Here is a 26,436-nt window from a genome sequence, read left to right as displayed (position 1 = left end):
TGTTGATATTTACTGCTGTGTTGCTGACAATTGCCTGAAAGAGCAGTTGGGGTGCTTCACTGGGCTGGAAAAAGTTTAGCTAAGTCAGAAAGCAGGTCTAATTAAGCAAGTTTATCTATATACATAAAGCTCTTGCTGGCACCAATTGCACGTGTGTGTTTCCATCTATCACTGTTGATTGTGAATTTGGTTGACACTTCTATTATACAGAAAGGGCGAATAGCGATATTAAAATATTTCTTCTAATTAATTTCCTTTCAATGTGCATGAATCCATGTACGGGCCTCTAGTAGTATTATAACTAGCAATTCAGAGAAGGTGCTAATATAATCACATTTTATTTGGCTATGTGCCTAACTCCACTGTGGGGGACTGCATGACTATTAAATGTTGCATGTTATATTAAAAGGAAGATAAATTTAAAATCATTTCAAGTATTGTATTAAGTACATTTTTTCTAGAATTACTTAAACAATGCAAAAGTTCAAGTACAGAAACAATTATGCATAATAAGGAACTTAACATCAGATAATGATACTACTATAAGCAATTAGTAAATGTTCAAATTAAAAAAGGCTTTATCTGCCGTAACCGGTTTGGCTCAGTGGATAGAGCGTCGGCCTGCGGACTGAAAGGTTCCGGGTTCGATTCCGGTCAAGGGCATGTACCTTGGTTGCGGGCACATCTCCAGTAGGAAGTGTGCAGGAGGCAGCTGATCGATGTTTCTCTCTCATCGATGTTTCTAACTCTCTATCTCTCTCCCTTCCTCTCTGTAAAAAATCAATAAAATATATTTTTTTAAAAAAAGGCTTTACCTGATAGAAATTTATTAATCTTTAAAATATTTGAAATATTATAACATTTTAATTTAAGAGTAAAAATATGTTTAAATATAATTATTTGTACTCATCATTAATAATTTAAAAACTTACCATATTTCAATGTGAGAGATGTTTCAAATAATAAGACTGCAATTAGTACATCTTCTTTAAGCACTTTATTCCTTAAGTTCAGTCGAGCATGGGCTTCAGATAGGGAAATTCTACAAAAGAAAATTGAAGCCAATCAAAATATGCTGATAGTATAAAGATGATATATATTTAGGCAGAAACAAACCAAGATATATGTGACCATAAGCCACACTTTAAAGATTAGCATATTCTTTCTTTAAAAAAAATTTAGGCCCTAGCTGGTTTTGCTCAGTGGATAGAGCAGACTGAAGGGTCCTGGGTTTGATTCCAGTCAAGGGCACCTGCCTGGGTTGTGGGCTTGGTCTCCAGTGGGAGATGTGCAGGAGGCAGCCAATCAATGATTCTCATCATTGATGTTTCTATATCTCTCTCCCTCTCTCTTCCTCTCTGAAATCAATAAAAAATATATCCAAAAATAATTTAGTTTCTTTCCAAAGCATTTTTTTCCTACCAAGATGAACAGACTATTCTATAACAAGCAAGTATCCTGACTTATTATCAAAGAGTTGGTTTCCACCCTGGCTTATTGTTATTATTCTATACCCTCTCTCCCCAAATTCTGTTCAGATAAACACACAGTTGGGAAAGTTAACCTAACTAAATATCTCTTATAGATACATCCTTAATATTTTCTTCCAGTTCTGCATCTTAGTCCTCATAGAATCTTGACATTTCAGTGTTGGAAGAGAACTTTGAGATTAAAGTTCAAACTCCCATCAAATTAATTGAATTTTCTCTACAACACCCCAGGCTAATTATTGTCTAGTTTCTTTTGAACTTTTCCTACAATTCACTGGGAATCATAACGCAATCCATATATATATATATATATTAGATTTTAGAGAGGAAGGAAGAGGGAGAGATAGAAACATCAATGATGAGAGAGAATCATTGATTGGCTGCCTCCTCCACGCCCCCTACTGGGGATCAAGCCCGCAACCCAGGCATGTGCCCTTGGCCAAAATCAAACCTGGGACCCTTCAGTCTGCAGGCCGACGCCCTATCCATTGAGCCAAACCAGCCAGGCCATGCCTTTCTTTTTAAACTACCTTTGATTACCTGAAAATTTTTCCTTAAGCTCTCATTAGGCGTGTATAATATACATGAACGATTGTTGGACTTGAGAATCAGAAAAACTGGGCTAAATCTCCAGAACTCACTACCTGTGTGACATTGTATAAATTATTTAATTTTGCAATTATTTTGAAGTTCAGGTATGAAATGGGGATAACAATTCAGAGGAGTTTTATGATTTCAAAAATAAGGCGATTGAAAATCTTGGGACTCACCCACAAAGATTATATAAATGTGAGCTGAAATTGGTTTCACTGCAATTTCCACCCACTGGTACCTGGTTCTGTCTTCTGGGATTACAGAAAAAGCCCAATACTTCTTAAATGTGACAGCTCTTCAAATATTCAAATACAACTTTTCTAGTTGGCCCACGTTTTCTTTTCTCAAGATAAATATCCCTAGTTCTTTTAAAATGTCATAAGACATAATGTTCAGGCCCCTCACCATTCTGGCTAGTGAGCAGATTTGGATAATACTCCTTTTCAGTATAGAATGATTACAGGTATGATTTGACTAGCAGAATAGAGAGAGGCAGAACTAACATTTCCTTACTATACCAGGTATTCTATTTTTTTTTTTTTTTGTCTAAAGTTCTATATATGTCTCCTTTTTCCCTTATTGACCGCCCCCCCCCCCCAAGCCATTCCCACCCTGGGCAACCCCTCCCCCCCCCAGTGTCTGTGTCCATTGGTTATGCTAATATGCTTACTATATTCTATTAATGCAACCCAAATCACAGTATTATTAACAACCATGTTATATTGTTTACTCGTATGAACCATCAAAAGAATGATATCTCAAGTCTTTTTTATATTAAGCCTTATCACCCTTTCCCATCCATTCACATGTACTGGGGAGACTGAGGTCTAACTGAGGACATTACATTTATCCTATTAATTTTCTTCTTGTTAGACTAAGACCATCATTCAAACCTGTGAAGAGCTCTCCAGAGGTGTTTATTTACAAATTTGATTATCATGTTCCTGCTGTCTCACCCAAGCTCCTTCTAAAAATGTTGACCAGACAGAATATGTATACAGCCTTTCAGGAAAAGAGAAGAGAGTATTGTTCAGCTTCACTTCTTTAGAAAAGCTAGGGTGGTGTTATTAGGTACCTGTCTATCTAAGTAGGAGAAAAATTCAAGGTTTATAATTCTTCTGACTAGTGGTTCATTTACTTTGCTACTTCATAACCCCCATCTCCACTCCTGGGGGTTATTTCTACAATGGGAAAAAGTAGAGCTATCATATTAAAATTAACTGTTTTATTTTTGGATCAATACAGTCAAATGTAAACTGAGGCTATATGAGTTTAAATAAAAAACATCTTTTTTACTGCAGAGAAAAAACATAATGAGAAAACATAACTTTCAAAGCTTTTAAGCTTTGAGTACTGAGTACTGATTTGAGTATAAATATTACTTCAGAAAAAGGAAAGCATTATATAATTATGTTTACCATTATAAAACATCACAGTTGATTTCTACTTTGTCTTATCTTTAGCATTTTTTCCCAGCTCTATGAAGATAAATATACCATTGGGAGAAATTAAACATATTTATCTCTTTTAGACTCATACTTGACATTTCCTGCCGGTCCCTCCCTTGTCTTATTTTATACTGCAGTTATAACAAGGAATTTATTTATTTAATGGATTACTTTATTCCTGGTCTTACTTTATAATTTGTTTGAGATTATACTTTAATCTAATCTATATCAAATGAAGTAATGGTCTAGCAATAGGGAATTATTTAAACTATGATACAGTCACATCACCACACAGTAAAACTGTAATGCAGCTATTAAAACAGAATGAGGTAAATATTTATGTAATGATAGTGTGATAGTATACTATATATTCCATGCATGATTCCATTTGGGCAAAAATAGAGTATCCATATGAATATATATTTATATATTATAATATACATATGAATGTTTAAATAACATTCATATGTATATTATATGTATATAATATGTATATGAATGTTTATGAATGTTTAAATAACATAGTCATCTAAAATATATAACATACTCAAAATAAATATGTATTATTATACCTCATATATTTAAATTACATATTTGTATATGCTAGTATTTGAATGGGTAATTTCTGAAAGAATACACAAAAACTGTTAACAGTGATTAAGAAATTTAAATTTGGGGCCTTGCCCATGATAAGAGTTATTATCAGAGGTAACTTTTTACAACCTGTCCTTAGGACAGGCAAATATGTAATTCCTGAACATCTGCTCTTCTTACTATCCTGTGAGTGACCTTCCTCCCCCATGAAGCTTCAAGGTACCTTACTTATCCTTAGTTCAGAATGCCATAGATACTCACTTTAACTTTCCATCCCTGAACCCCTCATGTTGTGGGATTCCTATAAGTACTATATAATTAACTATGGTTATTTACAAAATAAGTAAATAGATATATAAATATGGTTATTTACTTTTGTTACTCTGTTTTTTGTGTTTTTTAAAAATATATTTTATTGATTTTTTTACAGAGAGGAAGGGAGAGGGATAGAGAGTTAGAAACATCGATGAGAGAGAAACATCGATCAGCTGCCTCCTGCACACACCCTACTGGGGATGTGCCCGCAACCAAGGTACATGCCTGCAACCAAGGTACATGCCCTTGACCGGAATTGAACCTGGGACCCTTGAGTCCGCAGGCTGAATCTCTATCCACTGAGCCAAACTGGTTAGGACTGTTACTCTGTTTTATGTCAATTTAATTATTAGACCAGCCAGAAGGGTAAAGAAAATTCCTTCTTCCTGACAAATGTCAACAGCCACATTTTAAAAAACAATCATTTGTATTTGAAATCCATATACTTTTCTCAGACACATCTTACACAGGGGGTCTAATAAAAATTAATTTAGTGAAAAGAAATAATTGGAGGTTCAAATGATGTAACAATATAATAAAAGGAATTGTTAATTCACCTTAAATTCTCTTGGAACAAGGTAAATTATAAACCAACCAACCAGCAATTAAACAAAAAAAACAAATGAAATAGATAAATAAGTTAATTAAGCACATCATTTAAAAGTTAATACTGGCTTTAAAATTTTACAGTGAATACCTACAAATATTTTAATGCAGATGCTGACAGTTTTGATCCAAATATAGAATCTGTTCTGATTCTGCGACTTGCTAGATAATAGCCATGAACCATTCTTTCTGCCTCCAAGCTGAATTCTACATTCAAATTCTTTGCAAAAGCCAGCAGCTAAATTAAAAGTGTGAAAAATGTAAGAGACTCAGACTTTATTATATAATCTATATTACAAAAATGCAAAGTATATTGTCATTTTATTTTTTAAAGTTTACATATTTTATTTACATCGAAATTAAATATCTGGGGCCATCCCAAAGTCATTGAGCATTTTAAATCAGTCTTATATTTGTAAGATTAAAGTTTACCCCAAATAACCTCTTCCTCCTTCTTGGTGCAGAAATGTTCTGTGCAACGTATTGGAATGACTTTTAAGTCTTTGTTTCCAATGGAATCAAGGCTCACTCAGAGCCTTTCATTGGGAGGGCTTCTCTCAGAAGCTCATTTCCTTTTGAATAGCTTTAATTCTTTGACAGTTTATTTCCTTATAACTTTCCCTCATTGGCCCTAGAGCTTGCCCTCCTTAATTCCCTTTCTTCCTTTTAAAGAACACAACTGAACACTAGCAATGTGGGAGGGATTGTGTTAACTACTATGAATTTGGGCCTTGGAGATTCAGTAAGATTTTGGGCGAGAATAAGTTTTCAACATGATTATCAATATTTTCTCTGAGTTTTGTGCTTTTTTTCTTCCTGAGTGATTCCCATTTTCGTAAGTCCTTATTCAATGACATAATTTCCAGACTTTTCAACAATCTTAGTTGTTTTCTGGTTTTAAAACTCATAGAAAAATTAACCATAAAAATGTTGCTATTAATTATAATCTTTATATCTTAAAGATAACTTTTTTAAAAAGGATTTGGATATGTTCTGGATTGAATATGTCCTGTATTCTTTATTTTCCTGATACTCCACAGTTCCCTCCAGACCTTTGGAACTGGATAATACTATTAACTACATCAGTAGCCCTTCTAGGTTTTATTTATCCTTTGGCGGCCCAGTCATCTGCCACCTATATGCCCCTTCAGAAAAAGACTGTTGCTCCAGCTTCTGGGAGTGCTGTCAGTATTTCACCTCTAGCTGTCAGTATTCTTCAGGGATTGCCTCAGGACAACCCATATCAAATGATTCACTGAGGTGGAAGTGGGGGAGGGTGTTGTAAACCCCTCTATTTATTTAAAAAAAAAAAAAAAAAGGACACCGCTGATGGGTCTCCAGAGCTCACTGTAGGGCCAGCAAAGGCAATCTTTGGGCCTCTATCACAGCTTGACTCCCTCTCTGTCCAATCCTGCTTCCTCCTCCCTTGCACGGGTATTGATAGGAGAGCACTCCCTGATAAACAATGGTACACTAAACTCCATCTCAGTCCACCTCCTGGAGAGCCCAGGCTGCAACATATTCCATCCAATCTGTTTTGTGTGATAGGCAGATTTATCTTTTGGGGAAATCATTTTCACTATTTCACTAGTAAAGTCTATAACTGTTCTTTCCAGTCTGACAAATCAACTATAAACTCCTTTGCCTGAACTTTTCAAGGCTTATTGTAAATTTGCCAAATCCCAATCCCAGTGACTCCATAATACAATTTTTGCTCCAGTCAGGCAAGTCTTCTCATAGTTTTCCATGCATACTCATTTCTACTTTTATGTCTTTGCTCCTATTCTTATTTCTGTTTAGAATGCCCATCCTTCCTGTCATCTAAATCTTACCTTTCCTTAAGGCCCTACCAAAGTCTCATCTCCTCTATGAAATGTCCCCAACTCTTACATTCTACTTGCTATCTTCCTTTCTGAAATCCTAAAATACTTATAGTCAGTGCCACCCAGTTTAGCATATAAATGATCACTTAATTGTTTCATGTATGTTATTTATACCTCAGTTAATGATACTTAAAAAAGAAAATTTGTTTCCATGAGAATTTAAAAAAATCAGAAGTAGGCTCATATATATATATATGAGATATATATATATATAGTATTCAATAAGTCCTGACTAATTAATAAACCCATAGATATTTTTGTTTTTGATGGAAAAACTGGGTGAAAATTTATCCAGATCATTAGTGTATCTATATTAATTCTTAGAGACAAACTACTTTTTCTTCTATACTAAAAACAAAAAACTAAAAGACCTTTATTGTATTATCAATATTGTTCTTTTTCTGTTCTAATCTATGTGAATAAACAATGCTCACAATGCATTTTTAAGCCCACCTCACCCTTCAACCTTTTACCCATGCAATATGCCTATAAGGAAGGCAAATAAGAAAACAAAATTTAATGACCCATGCATTCCAACTTCCCAATATTCTCTGCCTTTTATCTATTCTACTCAGATACTTTAACTCTACTGTGGACAGATTTCTGAATAGTTACTATTAAAAGGGTTTCACTTATAAATATTTGAGTATCTTTAATAACAATGAAAATCATTACTAAATTTATATCATCTACTCTCAGGTTCTCTGAATATGCCACAAATGTTTTCATGTCAGGACATTAAAATGACCTAGTGAGTCATGATTGATATTCCCTAAAGTCAGAATGCTGAAGGCAGTCATCTAAAGAAAATACCTTTGAATAGTCTGTAAAATGTAAATAACAGTATTATCTATACAGCCTCTCATCATAATTTTCTATAGAAATATTCTATTTTGATTTTTTTTTCATTGAGATTCCTTAAGCTATAGTGATTTGGACAGTGGTGCAAAGAATAAACTCAACTTTTTAAATATCTATGTCCTTATACATGCTAATATCTAGGATGGGCATGCTAATATCTATATCCTTTTATTTAACTATAATTCTAAATATTTTCTATGCAATGTCCTTAAAATGTTGAAAAGTTAGCAGAAAGTTGGAACAAATGAATCCTAAAAACAGAAAACTGAATGCTCAAAGAGAATTGAATTTAAATTGAAAAACATTAGCACAAGTATTCTTGGTAATCATTTTTTCTCTTTTTACCTTCTCAAAATCTTCTGTTGTGAACTGTTTAGAAGCTAAATAAAGCAGCCCTTCAGGATCAATGGCTTTCTTTAAAGTATGTTGCACAGTAGGAAGAAATGGGTGGCAAGGAGATGATTCATTACAGTTAATCAATAATCCAAATACCTCTACAAGATTAGCTGGAATCAAGCTGCAATCCTACATCAAACAAAAACATAAAAGGCAAACATTAAACTCAGGCATTTTCACAAAGACTTAGGAAATAAATTTTAAATTATTTGAATTATTCATATATTTATAAGATTTGCTTATATTAAATTATATTCTGATAACTATAATAATTATGATTTGCTATTACTAATTATTTAAAGTGATTCCTGAATAGCCTGAGAACTTTGTAGTGACTAATTTTTTAAAGCTGCTCTTTATTAAGTATTTTCTAATACTTATTAATACATTATTCATTAAAACTTCCACTAAATTCAAATAAAAATTTCTAATGAGCAGAGACATCTGCATGGCATGACTAAAAAACATAAAAGAATTTCACACTATGTCATTATTTAGTTCTAGTATCCAATTAAGTATAAAAATGGGATAATAACAAAACATTAAGAACAACAAAAACATTAAGATTAAAATATGTGGCTAAATTCCCTGAACAACTCTAATCTATAATAATAAAAGTGTAATATGCTAATTAGACTGGACAGCCAAACAAACTTCTGGACATCCTTCTGGATGTCCTTCCAGATGACCTTCTGGACGAAGCCGGGGCTGCGAGGGCCGAGGCAAGTCGCCACGGCTGCGAGGGCCGAGAGCCAAGCCCCTTGTGCAAATTTCTTGCATTGGGCCCCTAGTAATAAAATATGCATATATCTTACCATCTGACCAATTAGAGTGTTGGTTTTCTGCATATGTTTTCTTGAAGATGAATCCATATCAATGAAAGACCAAAAACTGCACTGAATGGGAAAAGTCGTTTGTTGATTGGTGTCATCCCCAAACTTCTTTCCCGGGATGTACACTGTAATGCTTCTGCTTTCCATAACTAAGTCAAAAGACATTACCCATTTATTAAGTTCATTTTGCTCTATATATCTACAAATCAATAAAAAATATTGTTATATAGAATGTTATTGTCTAAACTTTAGATAGTAAAGACACAAGTACATTAGATTGTTTTGCATTATTATACAGATACTTGTATAATAATGTTCATAGCAGCATTATTCACAATAGCCCCAAACTAACAACGGCCCAAGTGTCCATCACAAGATGAATAAATTTTTAAATAATTATATATGTATAGCCCTAGCTGGTTTGGCTCAGTGGATAGAGCATCAGCCCATGGACTGAAGGGTCCCAGGTTTGATTCCGGTCAAGGGCACGTACCTTGATTGCAGGTTCCCTGGCCCTGGTTGGGGTGCATGCACAAGGCAACCAATCAATATGTCTCTCTCATCGATATCTCTCTCGGTCTCTCCCTTCCCCTTCTACTCGCTCTAAAAATCAATGGAGCCCTAGCCGGTTTGGCTCAGTGGATAGAGTGTCGGCCTGCGGACTGAAGGGTCCTGGGTTTGATTCTAGTGGAGGGCACATGCCTCAGTTGCAAGTTCGGTCCCCAGTGGAGGACATGCAGGAAGCAGCCAATCAATGATTCCCTCTCATCATTGATGTTTCTATCTCTCTCTCCCTCTCCCTTCCTCTCTGAAATCAATAAAAAAATATTTTAAAATCAATGATGGAAAAATATCCTTGGGTGAGGATTAACAACAACAACATATCTATATATCTATATCTATATCTATATCTATATAACAACATATCTATCTATCTATATCTATATCTATATCTATATCTATATCTATATCTATATCTATATCTATATATCCTTAGGTGAGGATTAACAAAAATAAATTATACCCCGCAGCCAGGTGGGCTTTTATTCTAGGTATGCAAAGCTGGTTCAGCATTTGAAAATCAACTAATGTAGTTCATAATATCAATAGGCTAAAGAAGAAAAATCAAATTATTATATCAATTGATATGGAAAAGTATTTGATAAAATCCAACTTTCATTCATTAAAAATAATTCTCAGTAGATTAGGAATAGAGGGAACTCCTTCAACTTGAAAGAGAACATCTACAAAAAACTATAGCTGGCATCATACTTAAGTTTCCCATCATATTTGGTGAGAAACAAAGCTTTCCTGCTAAGACCAGGAACAAGACAAAGGTGTCCCTTCTCACTACTGCTTTTCAATATCGTATTGGAAGTCCTACTTACTGCAATCAGATAAGAAAAGGATATAAATCTGTTTCAATACAAACTGAGAGCAAAGGCATTTTGCCCATTAAAATTTTCTGTTTTTATTTATAAAGATTAAATGAAAAATGCCAATTAGTATAATTCTCAGTTTCTAAAACAAGTACAATACACTTTTAACTGTTAAGTAGCTCCTTGACAATGATGAGACTATAAGTTAAACAGGTGAAAATTAATTTGAAAAAAATGTTTACCTGATTGAAGCTGTTCAAGTTTATCTTTTTTGTATGAAGCCAAGTCTCCTATAAAGCAGATACCACCTTTAGCTAGCAAAGCACTGCCAGCTTGAATGCTAACTGCTCCAGTTCCATAATTATTCCTGAATAGAGTAGGAAAAATTTCAGTAGAGACTGGATGACGTACACCACGGGGCACAAGGTTTATACTATAATTCAAAAGCCTAGGGAAAAATAAATTATTCATTACTATTATTTAATATTTGGTTTTCAGAAATCATAATGTGTAACATACACAATCAAATTTAATTTGATTTCAGAGAGGAAGGGAGAGGGAGAGATAGAAACATCAATGGTGAGAGAGAATCACTGATTGGCTGCTTCCAGGGGAAACCCAGGCATATGCCCTGACCTGAAATCGAACCTTGATCTCCTGATTCATAGGTCAACACTCAACCACTGACCCGCACTGACTGGGCTCCAAGGCCCCCTTTTTCTCTGACTTTACAGTGAGCTAAAAGCAACCCTGCCTTGGCTAACTTCTGAATGAGCTAACAACAGCTCTGACTTGACTCACTTCTTTCCTAAGTTTCTAGGAGGGAACCAAAGCAGAGCACCACCTGTCCTAGGCTCTCGCTCCTGCTGCTTCTTCTATCCTAAAAATTTCCTTTGTTTCACTGTCCCCAACTTTAATAAACGTACTTTCAAAATCACTTGGACTAGTGTTGTGAAATCTTTCCTACACGAAGTCAATAATCTACACGCTACAGGCTGGTCTGAGGCAGACCTGCTCCAGGCTGGTCCCTGTCAGGTAACAAAATGATTTATACTCAGTTCAATATTATAACTAGTTTATATCCAGTTCAACTGGTTTTCAACAATGGTACCAAAGCAATTCAATGGGGAAAGAAAAGTCTTTCCAAAAAAATGGTATACAAAAATTAGAGAAATATATAGCAAAAATATTAACCTTGACTCCTACCTCAAACCATATACAAAAATTAACTTGAAATAGATAACAGACCTAATGTAAGAGTGAAAACTAGCCCGGCCAGTGTGGCTCAGTTGGTTGGGTGTCATCCCTTGCACCAAAAGGTTGAGGGCGTGATCCCCCGTAGGGGGCATGTTAGGAGGCAGCCAATTGATGGCATTGATGTTTCTCTTTCTCCCTGTCCCTTCCTCTCTCTCTAAAAGTCAATAAAAAAATATATTTTAAAAGTGAAAACTACAATGCTTCTAGAAGAAAACATAAAATAACATAATTATGACCTTGGGGTTGCAAACACTTCTTAAACAGAACTGACAAAACATAAACATATAAGAAAGTAATAAATTTGATTTCATCAAAACTAAAAAGTCTGTTCATCAAAGATATCTAAGTTTTAGACTGGGAGAAACAGTTCATGATACACATCTATGACAAAGGAAGCATATCCAGAACAACCCAATTTAAAAGTGAGCAAAGAACTTGAACAGACACTTCCTAAAAGGAGATATGAGTAGCCAATAAGCACATGAAAAAGAACTCAAATCAGTAGTCGTCAGGGAAATGCAAATTAGAATCATAATGAGATACTATTTCATATACACTAGAATGGTTAAATTGAGAAAGACTGACAACACCAGAGAGGAAGGGAGAGGGAGAGATAGAAACATCAAAGATGAGATTCAGTGGTAAGGATAGAAACAGCTGTAACCTTACATTGTACAACCACTTTAGAAAAATGGCACTGTCTTATAAAGGTAAATATACATCTATCTTATGACACAGCATTTCCACTCTTTAGTATTTATCCAAGACAATGAAAACACATGTCCATAGAAAGACTTGTGCAAGAATGTTTACAGCAGATTTATTTTTAATAAAACATGCAAAACCTAAATCTTCACCACCAGAAGAATGGATAAACAAATTCTGGTATAGTCATATAATGGAATACTACTCATCAATAAAAACAATAAACTACTAATACACACAATTGGGTCAATATCAAAAACATGTTGAGTGAAAGAGTATGCACTGTATGATTCTATTTATATGAAGTTCAAGAACAGGAAATTAATCTATTGTGACAGAAATCACCTGTGGAGATAGGCACTGTTTGGAAGGAGTGAAAGAACTTTCTGAGGTGATGGAAATGTTCTATATCTAATTATGGTGATGGCTATAGGAGTGTATGGATTTGTCAAAATTCATCAAATTGTATACTTAAGATCTGATCATTTCACTATATATAAACGTTACCTAAAAACAAAACAAAACAAAAAACCCAAATCTCTCACACAGCCTCAAATGCCATAGGAAAAGTCAAAGGTTAATGACAAAAGGAAAAGAGACAAAGGCCTTAATTTATAAGAGGTATCACAAATCAATAAGAAATAAACAACTTGCCATAGCCTGTTTGGCTCAGTAGAGAGAGCTTTGACCTGCAGACCAAAAGGTCCCAGATTCAATTCTGGTCAAGGACACATACCTCGGTTGCAGGCTCATCCCGGCCCAGGCCCTGGTTGGGGCTCGTGCAGGAGGCAACCAATCGATGTTTCTCTCTCACATCAATATTTCTCTCTGTCTTTCCCTCTCTCTTCCATGCTCTCTAAAAATCAAAATAAAATTAGATATGATTTGTGAAGATTTGAAAAAACTAAGTCCTTAAAAAAAAGAAATAAACAACTTAATAGAAAAGTGAAAAATGATCAAGGAGTTTCATAGAAAAATAATAGAAGTGTTTGACAAGCTGTAAATGATGCCGAAATTTATTTCCAATTAAATTTGTGCAATCTGTAGCAGTTAGCACATTTACACTGCAATTTAATTTCAGCAAAAATATTTGAATTTTATTTTTTAAAACATATTTTTAAAATTGATTTCAGAGAGGAAGGGAGAGGAAGAGAGAGAAACATCAATGATGACGGAGAATCATTGATCGGCTACCTCCTGCACGCCCCACACTGGGGATCAAGCCTGCAACCCGAGCATGTGCCCTACTGGTTCATAGATTGACGCTCAACCACTGAGCCATGCCAGCCGGGCTCTTTTAATTTTAAATCATTCTATATATTTGACTTTTTTCTTTATAATGGCATATAAGATATTAATACAAGAAGCATATTCCTAGCTTTCTGAATTTTTTTTTTAAATACTCATTCTTCTTGGAGAGGGATAGAGTTAGAAACATCGATGAGAGAGAAACATTGATCAGCTGCCTCTTTCACACCTCCTACTGGGGATATGCCCGCAACCAAGGTACATGCCCTTGGCAGGAATAGAACCTGGGACCTCTCGGTCTGGAGGCCGACGCTCTATCCACTGAGCCAAACCGGTTAGGGCGCTTTCTGAATATTAAGTAACTTTTAAAAAGGGGTACTTGTTAGTGAGGAGCCCCAAAATGCTGAGTAAAGGTTTATTCCAATGTTAGAGTGATACGCCCAAAACAGTAATTTGGGCACTTTTGACAGCCTTATATGGGTATAGTGAGTCAGTATTACTGAGTGGAATATTAAAGAAAAATAAGAAAATGGCTTGTTGGCTCTCAGAGGGGAGATTATTTAAAAAATAAAAACAAAGTACAAAAGCAGAACACTAAGGCAGGGAATGGGGGAGGAAGGAAGCCTGAGAATGATGCATTTATTTGTAAAGGTCTCAGTGGGGAAACAGATGGAAACTTTGAACGGTTAGATTCTCAAAACATTGAAAGCAAACATCCCAATTCATATTTTAAAAGTTTTAAATTTCATTGATAAGTGTTTAAATAAATTTTTGCCCAGGTAAGTCCTAAATATTTGTCTTGTAATAATGCTCATGGAAAAGATTTATGCAAATCTGTGACCAATTTATTATGTGAAAAAATTCATATCACATATTTTACCTGTCTACAAGTAGAGTATCACTTGTTATAATTAAAATATCCAGGCAATCTTCCAGTTCCTTGTTAGAGTCTCTTGTCTGAACTAGACTCATCAGCAAACAGAGCTTGAGAAAATTGTAAGTCCCGGGAGGAACAATGTGTGATGCAAAGATATTGGCAAGTATTGCTGTAAACTTCCAGCATGAGCTGGAAGTCAAAGAGAGGAGACACCTGAAATTGTCGCTAATTCCTGAAGGAACTGAAAGTAAATAATAACATGTTTAAAACAAGAAAATGACATGATAGATGTCTAATTCTATTTATCTAAAATATTATCACCAGATTACAGTTATTGTAATGATGCCATATTAAAATTCTTATAGATAACATTATGATTGGAGGTCTCTCTGGTCTATCATTTCTATCCCACGAAAGGAAGCAGTCACCCCAAGTGTCCACAGAGATTGGTGGCGGGGTGCAAGCAAATTCTTCATTCCTTTCCTTTTAAGACCTATCGGAGCAAAGCCAGATCACAGGGCTCTTGTATTACAGTGTTTGCTTCTGTATTTCTATGTTTGACTAAAAAGCAGAATGGGAAATATTTGACGGTTGCTGTTAAAAGGCAGATTTATACTCTAGTATTTTGAAAGCATTGTACTATACTATATGGTAACATTATAGACCTCCACTTCCTCACTCTGTCCAACTCCCGCAAGTTGGACAGGATGAATGATTTAATCGAATTGGTCAGTTTTGGAAGAATAGCTGTGCATGTATAACCTAGTCACTTTCTCCTTCCTTTTGGGCTATGTGGGAACCATGCCAGAGTCACAGGATAGCCAAGGCTAATTAGAGTGTGGAGGCCTTGTTGATAGTACACCAGATGGCCAAGGCCACTCTAAACATGGGAACCTTAATCAGAGTGTTCAAGACTAAGATACCATATGCAGGTGCAAGGCCACAGTGATCTCACAGTACACTGTGCACACGTGCCTTTCTGTAGCCAAAATTATTGATGTAACTGTTGACTAGAGGCCTCTTTTGTCTAAGTCCGTGGTCAGCAAACTGTGGCTCGCGAGCCACATGCGGCTCTTTGACCCCTTGAGTGTGGCTCTTCCTAAGCCTTAGGAGTACCCTAATTAAGTTAATAACAATGTACCTACCTATATATATAGTTTAAAAAATTTGGCTCTCAAAAGAAATTTCAATCGTTGTACTGTTGATATTTGGCTCTGTTGACTAATGAGTTTGCCGACCACTGGTCTAAGTGATATAATACATGTTCACCAGCCAGTCACAGTGTACTGGGGAAAAGCTGAGACAGGCTCAGAGGATGTAGCTCCTATGTGTGCAGGAAAGCCTGGAGAGGTTGGGGAAGCTGCTGAGGCAGAGAGCTCAGGTGCCGTGGTGAGTAGGGGCAGCGTGCAGCTGCTCAGATAATAACCGTGAGTACAGAGATTGATGCTGCTTTGTGAGAAAGATGTATTTGGTTTATCAGCTGGTGTGCGGCTACCTGTATGGGACTTTGCTGTGAAGGACTGTTTTGTCTGATGGCTATGTGGCCACTGGCTTCTATATGAAAGACTCATTCTTATACACCCACAACTTCTCATGGCTTCTCCGTCTACCACCTGGCGTCCAAAAAAGTCCAGCCCCTGGCAGAGGGGTTTGGCCCGGACAGTTAGTGCAATGGGCAGGGTTTGAGAAGGAACCTGCCTCCACAGTTGGCATAGTCAAGCAGAATTTAGAATATATGAACTCAGGGCACCTGTGCTGAACTGTGCTCTAGCTGTGCTCTGACAGGCTACCATCATAGAGCAATGATTTCTTCTACTCACCCCTGTCCATGGACCAAGGAAGGCTGCCTTAGTGTAGCTTTTAGCACAGTTGAGTGGTTAAATGTGCCTAATTCTGGAGTTCAGCATGAGAGAGCATACTTTTCCACCTACATATAAGTCATGTTCTGCTACTAAATCAATAAATCTTGAAACACCTCACAGCAGAAAACATTTAAAAGATCACTAAAATGTCCATTGTGTATTAGTGCCTTTCTTTCTTCAACATTTTAATTTTATTAAGAAACTTTCTCTTCAAGATAAGCAGAGGTATCTAGAATCAACTTGCATTTAAAGTCTACTTAGGTCTCTATTATTGCAGATGGTTATCTAGGGATTCTTTAAAAAATCTAACTCTATTCAAAATTTAACTAGCCCTTGCTACATTTAAATATTTGTGTGCCAAGTTAAAAGAGGTCTGCTCTCCACTTTTGTTTACCTAATGCTTAATTATATTGAAAATGCTAAAGAAATTGTAAGATAGCTGATATTTTGACCCCCATCTGCCTTTCTCTTTTGTCTTATATCTCAATTGGTTCAGAATTCAAATGAGGAAAACGATGATAGTTTATTGGGCTCTCTCAGATCACAAGCTAAGATCTAGCTAGTTAAGGCTAGAAAATAAATGTTAGGGTAGAAAAACCTTTTGACTAATCTCTAACTTTTGGTACCCTGAAATATTTTTCTCATTGCTAATTATAAAAAACAACAACACCAAAAGCAAAATAAGGTTTAGCTAAAAAAGAAAAAAAAAAGGAGATTTCATATGGGGAAGGTTCTACATTATCCCATTTTATTTCCTTCATAGCATTTATTATCTGAAATTGTCTTATTGATTAGTTTATAGGTTTACTGACTGTCTACCATCTGATTTCAGAGTAGGAACCTTAACTGTCCTAACACAACTGTATCCCTCATGCTTAGAAGAGTGCCCAGCACACAGGCAGCCAATACTTATTTCCTAAACAAATGGATTTAAATTTAAATATTTGTTAATATCTGATACTAACACTTTCCTTACCTTTTGGATTGCAAAAAGTGATGCTGTTTGCCTCTATACAGACAGAAGTTTGTAAAGTTTTTACACAGGTTGGAATTCCAATAATTTTATACTCATTTCCTATACTCATTTTATTCACCAATTCATCTAAAATTATTAAACGCAAAAGAAAATGTGTTCACTAAATGAAACGTGTACATGATCATATGGTTCAAAGATCTAGAACTAGTAACAATTCAGTAGTTGAATTAGTTGTAAAGGATACTATTGTTTAGTATAATATCCATATAGAATGGCATTAATTATGCAAATTGAGGCAATTTTATTGCTGATAAATTTTGACACTTATAGACAATGATGAACTAACTTCAAGAAGCATGTTACATAGTAACTAGGTAGTCTCCTATATATGGTCAAAAGGAAAAACAAGATCATTCTACTTAAGATAAAATATTTTAACATTAAATGACAAGAAATGTTAATAAAAATAACCTTATAAATAATACTTTTATTAGGGGAGAAAATAATTTTAAAAGGTACTATTACTGTCTATAATACAGGCAAGGTACTTTTCTATACATTACCTAACTGTAAAGTGTAAGATTGATACTGTCATCCCCACTTTATATATGAAGGAACTGAGAGGTTAAGTGCCTTGCACAAAGCTAAAGTCATTCTTCTTAAAGGACAGAGTTCTAAAATTACCAAAACTGAAATTCACGTCTAGGTCTGCCTATCTCCAAAGTCTACCCTCTTGCATTATACTAGATTCCTCTCTCATACTTACATATTGGGCAAAATTTTTGCACAAGTTCAAAAACGTTATTTAAAAAAACATACACCAAAAATCTTGATCTTCCATTACACAGTTAGAAGTTGGGTAGCTGTAAAGCTAGGAAAGACAGGTTTATAAGGCAAAACAAGGTTTAACTTCTCTCTATGAGGAAGATCAAATAGTGATCATCATTTTTATCCTTTTCTCTCTTGCTCTCTTTTTTTTTTTTTTTTTTTTTAAGTTCCAGAGAGCATACTGGTGTACCCTGTAGACCTGGAAGAGAAGACTCAGGCTCAAGAATTGAGAAAATAAAAATTTCAAATCAACCAACCAAACTAGCAACAACTAAATCAGCGGTTCTCAACCTGTGGGTCGCGACCCCTTTGGGGGTCGAACGACCCTTTCACAGGGGTCGCCTAAGACCATCGGAAAACACATAATAATTACATTATTGTTTTTGTGATTAATCACTATGCTTTAATTATGTTCAATTTGTAACAATGAAAATACATCCTGCATATCAGATATTTACATTACGATTCATAACAGTAGCAAAATTACAGTTATGAAGTAGCAACGAAAGTAATTTTATGGTTGGGGGTCACCACAACATGAGGAACTGTATTAAAGGGTCGTGGCATTAGGAAGGTTGAGAACCACTGAATTAAATGATACAGAAAATAATGAAAGGAAAATAAAAATGAATAGTTTTTCAATTGTGTCATGGAATCTTAGAGTTTAATGGATGTGTCCTGAAGTCAAGGAAAGGTCAAGATGAAGGCAAGGAGTCTAGGAAGTGGTTATCTCTTCTGATTTGAACCCCAAAAAGTCAAACTTTATTCACATAATTTTAAAAAATTTATTTAGGTTCTATGTAAGAATTTATTTGAAGAAAGGGTTTTCTACTAAAATATAAGCTGTATAGCCACTTATATTTATACTAGAGGCCCGTTGCACGAAAATTCATGCACTTGTTGGGTGGGTCCCTCAGCCTGGCCTGTGCCCTCTCGCAGTCCAGGATCCCTCAGGGGATGTCCACCCACCAGCTTAGGCCTGCTCCCTGGGGGATCGGGCCTAAGCCGTCAGTCGGACATCCTTAGCGCTGTCATGGAGGCAGGAGAGGCTCCCGCCACCGCTGCTGCGCTTGCAGCCATCAGCCCAGCTTGTGGCTGAGCAAAGCTCCCCCTGTGAGAGCGCATTGACCACCAGGGGGCAGCTACTGCATTGAGCGTCTGCCCCCTGGTGGTAAGTGAGCATCACAGTGACCAGTCGATCCTGGTTGTTTGGCTGTTAGGGTCAATTTGCATATTACCCTTTCATTATATAGGATATTGTAATAAATGGATTACATGTAATATATAATACTATATAATAGAATGAAGTGTTATCCTATATAATAAAGAGGTAATATGCAAATTGACCCTCACGTGTAACACCATCACAAGATGGCTGCGCCCACAGCGGAGGTGGGGTTCCCATAACGAGCGATCAGTAGGGACTTGAGGCCACTCCCCCTGCCCAGTGGGGCTTTATGGGGGACCTCAGGCCCTGCCCTCCACCTGGCAGGGCTTGACAGGGGATATCAAGGCATGCCCCCCGCCCCGGCCCGGGCTGGGGGACCTCAGGCCGCACTCCCCGCCTGGCACCGGGCTGGGGGACCTAAAGCTGCGCCCCCTGCCTGGCGGGGCTTGACGGGGGTGGGGCCTGCCGGGTCTGGGTCTCGTGCGATTTTGAGGAGCACGTGGGTGGGCGGGGACTTGACTCTGGGTCCCGCGGCATGCCCCAGACTCTGATAGGAGGAAGATTTTCATATACATTTTACTAATTTTCTTTCATCTTTGACACTTCTATTATAGAGAAAGGGCAAATAGCAGTATTAAAATATTTCCTCTAAATTAATTCCCTTTTAATGTGCACAAATTTCATGCACTGGGATACTAATAAGCATATATTTTGAAACTGTAATGCCTGAGTTTGAATTACAGCTGTGCCATGTACTAGCTATATGACCTTATGTGCAGTAAAAAAACCAAAGTCCCTACCCTCATGAAGCCTATATTCTAAAATAATAACTCCGATATTTACATAGGACACACACATAGAATGATGGGAGATCATTCCCATAAATAAAATAATCACGACCTTGAGCCTTAGTATAGTGCTTGCGACATAGCAAGTCCTAATATCTTTTTAAGTGAATGTTGTATAACTAAATGAATAATTGACACAAAGTTAAATATGACTCTTTAAAACACTCAAGAATAAGATGACCTATTATTTTTAATCTATAGCAGTCTCCCCTTACCTGTGGGGTATACATTCCAAGATCCCCCAGGGGATGCCTAAAAGTACAGATAGTACCAAACCCTATATATACTGTTTTTTTCCTATACATACATACCTATGATAAAGTTTAATTTATGAATTATTCACAGTAAGAGATTAACAACAATACTACTAATAAAATAGAACAATTATAACAATATAAGTAAAAGTTAAGTGAATGTGGCATTATTATGTAAAATAAGGGTTACTTACTTGAACACAAGCACTGTGATACCTTGACAGTTGATATGACCTCAATTGCTACTAAGTGACAAACAGGCAGGGAGTGTGTACAACATGGAGACACTGGACAAAGGGATGATTCACATCCCGGGAGATTTTATCATGCTACTTAGAATAGTGTGCAATTTAAAACCTACGAATTGTTTATTTCTGGAATTTTCCACTTAATATTTTCAGACCATGGTTGACCACAGGTAACTGAACCATGGAAAGTGAAACCATGGATAAAGGGGGACAACTGTGTAGAAGTACCACTTATAATATAAAAGCATAAGTAACTCAATTACATATTTTATATATTTTATAGCAACTTGCTTTTAGTTCAAATAAAACTTACCTCTTAGGAAAATTGTAAGAGATTGAAACCTAAATGGCTGGGTATTAGAATATCCTTGAAAAGCATGAAGTGCCTTTGCAGTAATTATTTCAACTATCTGTTTATCTTAACGCAAAGAGCAAAAAGAGAATGTTATTAGAATATTATTCAACTTAATTTCCACATTAAAATATTAGACACTACATTGAAAATTAAAATTACAAATGTAAAAGCTTTTTTTTTTACCACCAAGCACTCTAAATTTTCTGTCTTCTTGAAGTGAAGAAGAACACAGATTACATAAAAAGTCATTTCTTACTGTTGCAGATTCTGTAGCACCAGGCGCATGCACTCTTATATACTGAAATCCTGAAAAGAAGAGAACAGAAGTAAGCTAAATTTGCTTTTGGATTTAGCTATCCATTTTCAGTTCTTTAAAATTAATCTAATTCAAAGTATAATTAATTCAATTTTGCATGTGGGTTCAGAACAGTTCAATTAACATTTATTGATGGTTATTTCTTACCAAACACTGTGCTAAGGCACTGGTGTATGGATACTTAAACACACAATTTCAATAGGAGGCATTAAGAAACATAATTTCAGTATGTATTATTCATTTACAGAGAGAAGAGAGGAGGGCATCCCACCCAATTGAGAGATGAGGATGAATGGGAAAGATGTCCTGGAGGACTAAAGTGAAGTTAAGCCAAAGGGTTGAGAGAGGATATTGCATGGAGTGGGAACAGCATGAACAAACACTTATGAAACAATGTGAGAACAAGTACTTCAGCAATACAAGAGCACCTGTTAACTTGGTATACGAGAGGGGGAAAATGAATGCATTTCAACTTATAAACACTGAGAGACACCAAATTTTCTAACATGCTTTCTACTCTGTGAATGTTTTAGAACTAATTGTAAACATGATTTAGGATTAAACAATAAATTGCTTAATGTTTTGATTTTACATTTTAATATTTACCTTTTGAAAGAGGGCATGCTTCATCTGAACAAAGAAATCTTGCTCCTTGTGTATACTTGGTTACAGTTGTCATTGCAATCACAATCCCTTGCATCATATAAAATCTTTGAGATGTATAATCAAGTCGAAACTCACAAAAATTAAGACTATAACTTGGCAGAGAAGGTAAATGTGTTAACTTCAGCACGATATTAATCTAATAAGAACATAAAAATTGTATTAATAAAAACTGCAGATCCAATTGGACTTGCATTATAATGTATGTATATTTGTAGGGTAAATCAAGTAAATGATTTGATAGTGTTATTAGAAACCAAAATTTTAAACATAAATGATATTTAAATATACAATTAAAGATGCAAAACCCTTAAAATCTTACATTTTAATTGAAAATATCATTTTTAACTAATATTTTTCCCTAAAAAATACACATTTCTGGATATAGCCACTGAAAAGATATAAAACATTTCTACTGCCCAGATTGTGATTGCTAAATATAATTTATCACTAAAAGGAACCAGAGCTCCTAGGGAGAAATGGCTGATTCCAGGTCTGGGGCAGAAAATATACCAGATGGACCTGGTACATCTCCTTGTGCTAGAAACCAAGGCAGCTCTAAAAAACTAATGAGTCCTAGCTGGTTTGGCTCAGTGGATAGAACGTCGGCCTGTGGACTGAAGGGTCCCAGGTTCGATTCCTGTCAAGGGCACATGCCCGGGTTGCGGGCTCGATCCCCAGTAGGGGACATGCAGGAGGCAGCCAATCAATGATTCTCTTATCATTGATGTTTCTATCTCTCTCTCCCTCTCCCTTTCTCTCTGAAATCAATAAAAATATATTTAAAAACACACACACACAAAAACAAAAACAAACAAACAAACAAAAAACCAAACTAATGGGATGGCCCTGGCCGGGTAGCTCAGTTGGTTAGAGCATTGTCCTGATATGCCAAGGTTGCAGGTTTGATCCTGGTCAAGGCACATAAGGATCAACCAATGAATGCATAAATAAGTGGAACAACAAATCAATGTCTCTCTCTCCCCGCCCCATTTCTTCTCTAAAATCAATCAATTAAAAAACAACAATTAATGGGATGGGCCCAAAGGGGATAGGAGCAAACTTTAAGGGATACCCAAAGACCAAAGGTAGGATAATAAAAGTATCAAAAAGAATGACAAAGATTCATTGAAACATATCAGATATACTTAAAAATTCATGAGTTCCTCACAATTATTTTCAAAAAAGAACAAAAACAAAAATAATTATTGGTCATCATTAGAGGCTAGATTTCAACTCATTACTCTGATAATTCATAAATGGAAATAATCAAATATTTATTCTGCCTTTCTTGTACAAATTGTATTTCAGGGTAACCAAAGAGATGATGAAAGAAAACTTCTATTATAGAATAATTTCAGTTAATACATTCTGAAGGATGCTAAAGTAGAAAAATCACAATTTTGCAATCTTAATGAAATAATAGATTCTAGGTAATGATCATCAATGGCTGCAAAAACCTTTAGGTGGAAGTTGATAGGGAAACTGTATATTGCAGGGATCTGGCTGACATCACCTGAACTCACTGATGAATGGTGGCATTGCTAAAATGGGACAACAGGTCGCAGAGTTCTCCTAATGAAGTGTAATATGAACTATGAAACTAACTATGATGTATTGTTGTCAAAATGAGTTGAATCTGAATCTAAGCAAGCCTTTAGAGCCAACTTCTATTTTCCAGATATATGGGGTATAGGGGGACAAGTCAAATACCACAAGATCATATCAGTTAAATATAGATTATGAGACATTTTACAGAACAATTAACTAGTTTCTTTAAAAATTCAATGGTATAAAAAGGGAGGGGGAGAAAAATGGCTCTAGACTAAGAGAGATTTAGTGAGATGTAAAAACCAATTATAATGTGTAGACTTTTGCTTTGACCCTGTTTTGAATAAATTAACTGTGAGACATTCTTGAGGCCCCAACTGGGTAAATTTAAATACAGACCGAATATTATAATGATACCAAGAAATTATTGCTATTTTTATAAAGGGTGGTAATGTCACTGTGGTTATATAAGAAAAATGTCCACAATTTTTAGAGGTTGATACTAAACTATGTAGGGGTGAAATAACAGAGTATCTGGGACTTGTTTTAAAATATTTCAGAAAAAATGTTGATGATGCAGGCATAGCAAAATATTATAAACTATTAAATCTGAGTGATAGATATATGCAGGTTTGTCATATTAGTCCCTTTATTTTGGGGTGTGTTTGAAATATTTTATTATCAAAATGTTTGATGTTATAAGTGATAATACAGGAAACAAAGAAGCGTATGTAAGATATTCTATTGAACTTAGAAAATTTTATTTTAATAAACAAAAAAGAATATAAAATATTTATTTCAAGTCATTTTAAAAGTATTGTATATGTATTTTCTTTGTTTAATTAAACTAAAACTTACTTGAGTTTCAGTCTGTAATTGTCCAATTAATGAGAGAGTCTTAACAGCAATAAAACAGACCTGTGATTTCAAACAAAAAAAAAGTTACCAAAAATTTCATGTGGCATAAAATTACTTCTTTCTTTAACTTACTGATTGGAAAACTTCAGCAGCTTTTACAGGATGATGTAAAATGTGATTTCCAAGTTCAGCATCTAATTCAACAATATCAGAGGGGTTTATTAAAATATTGAATCGATAGACAGCATAACTTTGTTTTGAATCTGTAAAAATACACAAATATAAAAATGAGGATAGTCATATGTAGGTATTTATTTTAAAGTTTCTAAAATAAAGTTACCTTTGCTAAACATACCATTGTAGTATTTGCAATCATTTATAAACTTTTGGAGCCCTCCACTTCTGTCAAGATAGATAAGGGCTGCCTCTTTCATTTTTAGATTTGCCATTTTCTCCTCTTTAATGATTCTTCTCTGTTACTAATTGATTAAACCACAATGGCTGGTAAAGACTACAGATGAGAACACCTAGAAATAAAATTAATTAAAATGTACATTGAAGACCTCTAATAAAACTTTACAAGCTATGCAACTTAAAATTGACAGTGAGATAAAACGACATAAAATTTCCAACTTTAAGAAATCCCTATCCAAAGGGAAACAAAACTGTGTTTTCTTTTGCCAAATCACATGTTTATCAACACTAGGTTATAAGGGTCTTTACAAGATTGCAAACTTAATTATTTCTTTCTTTAAACGTCTCTTTACAAAGTAGGTATTCAAAAAATGCTGCCTGAAATAAATATTAGATGATGAGGTTCTCTTGAAGGTGTTGTTTTTAAAAAAATGAAAGTGGCAAAAGTTATTTCATAAATTCAATCTAAGTTACAAAGTGTAGTTAACCTACAAAATCTGAGAACTTGGTACTAGACCCAGCATTTCCAGGCTGCTAGGGGAAAATCAAAATGAAAGAGTTGTATCAAATGATAAAACCTCTTCTGGCTTTAAATCTTCAATACTGACCAACATAAAACATTAAACCATAGTAACAAGAGTGGAGTATGTAAAATTCATTTAAAGAACAGCAAACATAATTGGAAACAATATCTGTCAATACTTGTGTTAGGTGATTAAGAGTGGATCCTGTGTTCAAGTTGTTGTCAATTTAGAGAAGTCAGAAATAATGACCATCACATTTATTCATTATTAAATATGTATTGGGCATTTGCTATTTATTGGATACCAGACTGTCCTAGGCACTGGGGATACAAATGAGTAAAAGATGTTTTTAGACCTACTACTTGGAGTTTAGGCCACTTTTCAAAGAAAAGTAACTGAGACTGTCCTTTCCGCTATGATGTAGGGGGAAACTTCAGAGTCCATTTCTCTGTGGCCATAAGTTCCTATAATATATCTTAAACCGTATGTTGTGTTCAGGGCAATACATGTGTGCTTCATTAGGACATAAGATTTCTGGGGCTGAAAGAAGGGAGGCTATCTATAATCATAAAAGCATGATATGCAAATTGATCAAACAGCCAAACAGCAAAACAACCGTCTGGATGACCTTCTGGACGAAGCCGGGGCTGCGAGGGCCAAGCCCCTTGCACGAATTTTGTGCATCGGGCCTCTAGTCCTATATAATAAAAGCCTAATATGCTAAGTGTCTGGTCGTCTGTTCAACCAATCAAAGCATAATATGCTAATGACATGCTAAGGCCACCCAATCACTGGCTATAACCTGCACTGACCACCAGGGGACAGATGCACCAACTAGTAGGTTAGCTTGTTGCTGGGGTCCAGCTGATGGGGACTGAACAAGACGGGCTGGACACGCCCTGGAGTCCTCCTTCGGTCCCTCCCTGGCTGGCCCACCTCCCACATCCCCCCTATCCCTGATCCTGCACTGGTGGGGTCCCTCGGCCTAGCCTGCACCCTCTCACACTGAGGGATCCTCCCCTCTCCATTGCACAAATTTCATGCACTGGGCCTCTAGACCAGTGGTTCTCAACCTTCCTAATGCC

General features: G+C 35.7%; 1 protein-coding gene across 4 annotated transcripts in view; it reads right to left on the bottom strand.

The window, feature by feature from the left end:
* The window catches only part of MCMDC2 (minichromosome maintenance domain containing 2), a 33,626-nt gene extending 8,654 nt beyond the window's left edge, over positions 1 to 24,972 (bottom strand). The window contains exons 1-13 of one of the 4 annotated variants that reach the window (XM_005866340.2): positions 24,769 to 24,972; positions 24,546 to 24,676; positions 24,414 to 24,473; positions 21,948 to 22,143; positions 21,209 to 21,331; positions 20,984 to 21,088; positions 17,325 to 17,450; positions 14,490 to 14,727; positions 10,642 to 10,847; positions 9,003 to 9,169; positions 8,137 to 8,316; positions 5,143 to 5,285; positions 933 to 1,042 (exon numbers count right to left, since the gene is read on the bottom strand). In XM_005866340.2, coding sequence (XP_005866402.1) covers positions 933 to 1,042; positions 5,143 to 5,285; positions 8,137 to 8,316; positions 9,003 to 9,169; positions 10,642 to 10,847; positions 14,490 to 14,727; positions 17,325 to 17,450; positions 20,984 to 21,088; positions 21,209 to 21,331; positions 21,948 to 22,143; positions 24,414 to 24,473; positions 24,546 to 24,676; positions 24,769 to 24,862 — 1,879 coding nt within the window. In that variant the 5' untranslated portion in view covers positions 24,863 to 24,972. The remainder of the gene's footprint in view (positions 1 to 932; positions 1,043 to 5,142; positions 5,286 to 8,136; positions 8,317 to 9,002; positions 9,170 to 10,641; positions 10,848 to 14,489; positions 14,728 to 17,324; positions 17,451 to 20,983; positions 21,089 to 21,208; positions 21,332 to 21,947; positions 22,144 to 24,413; positions 24,474 to 24,545; positions 24,677 to 24,768) is intronic. The other 3 variants (XM_014539800.1, XM_014539801.1, XM_014539802.1) reach the window with 3 other exon arrangements.
* Positions 24,973 to 26,436: the final 1,464 nt, after the last annotated feature.

The sequence above is a fragment of the Myotis brandtii genome, unplaced genomic scaffold (assembly GCF_000412655.1).
Source record: "Myotis brandtii unplaced genomic scaffold, ASM41265v1 scaffold23, whole genome shotgun sequence".
NCBI classification, from domain to species: domain Eukaryota; kingdom Metazoa; phylum Chordata; class Mammalia; order Chiroptera; family Vespertilionidae; genus Myotis; species Myotis brandtii.
Note: the sequence above shows the minus strand (reverse complement) of the source record. Positions and strands in the feature narration are given on the sequence as shown.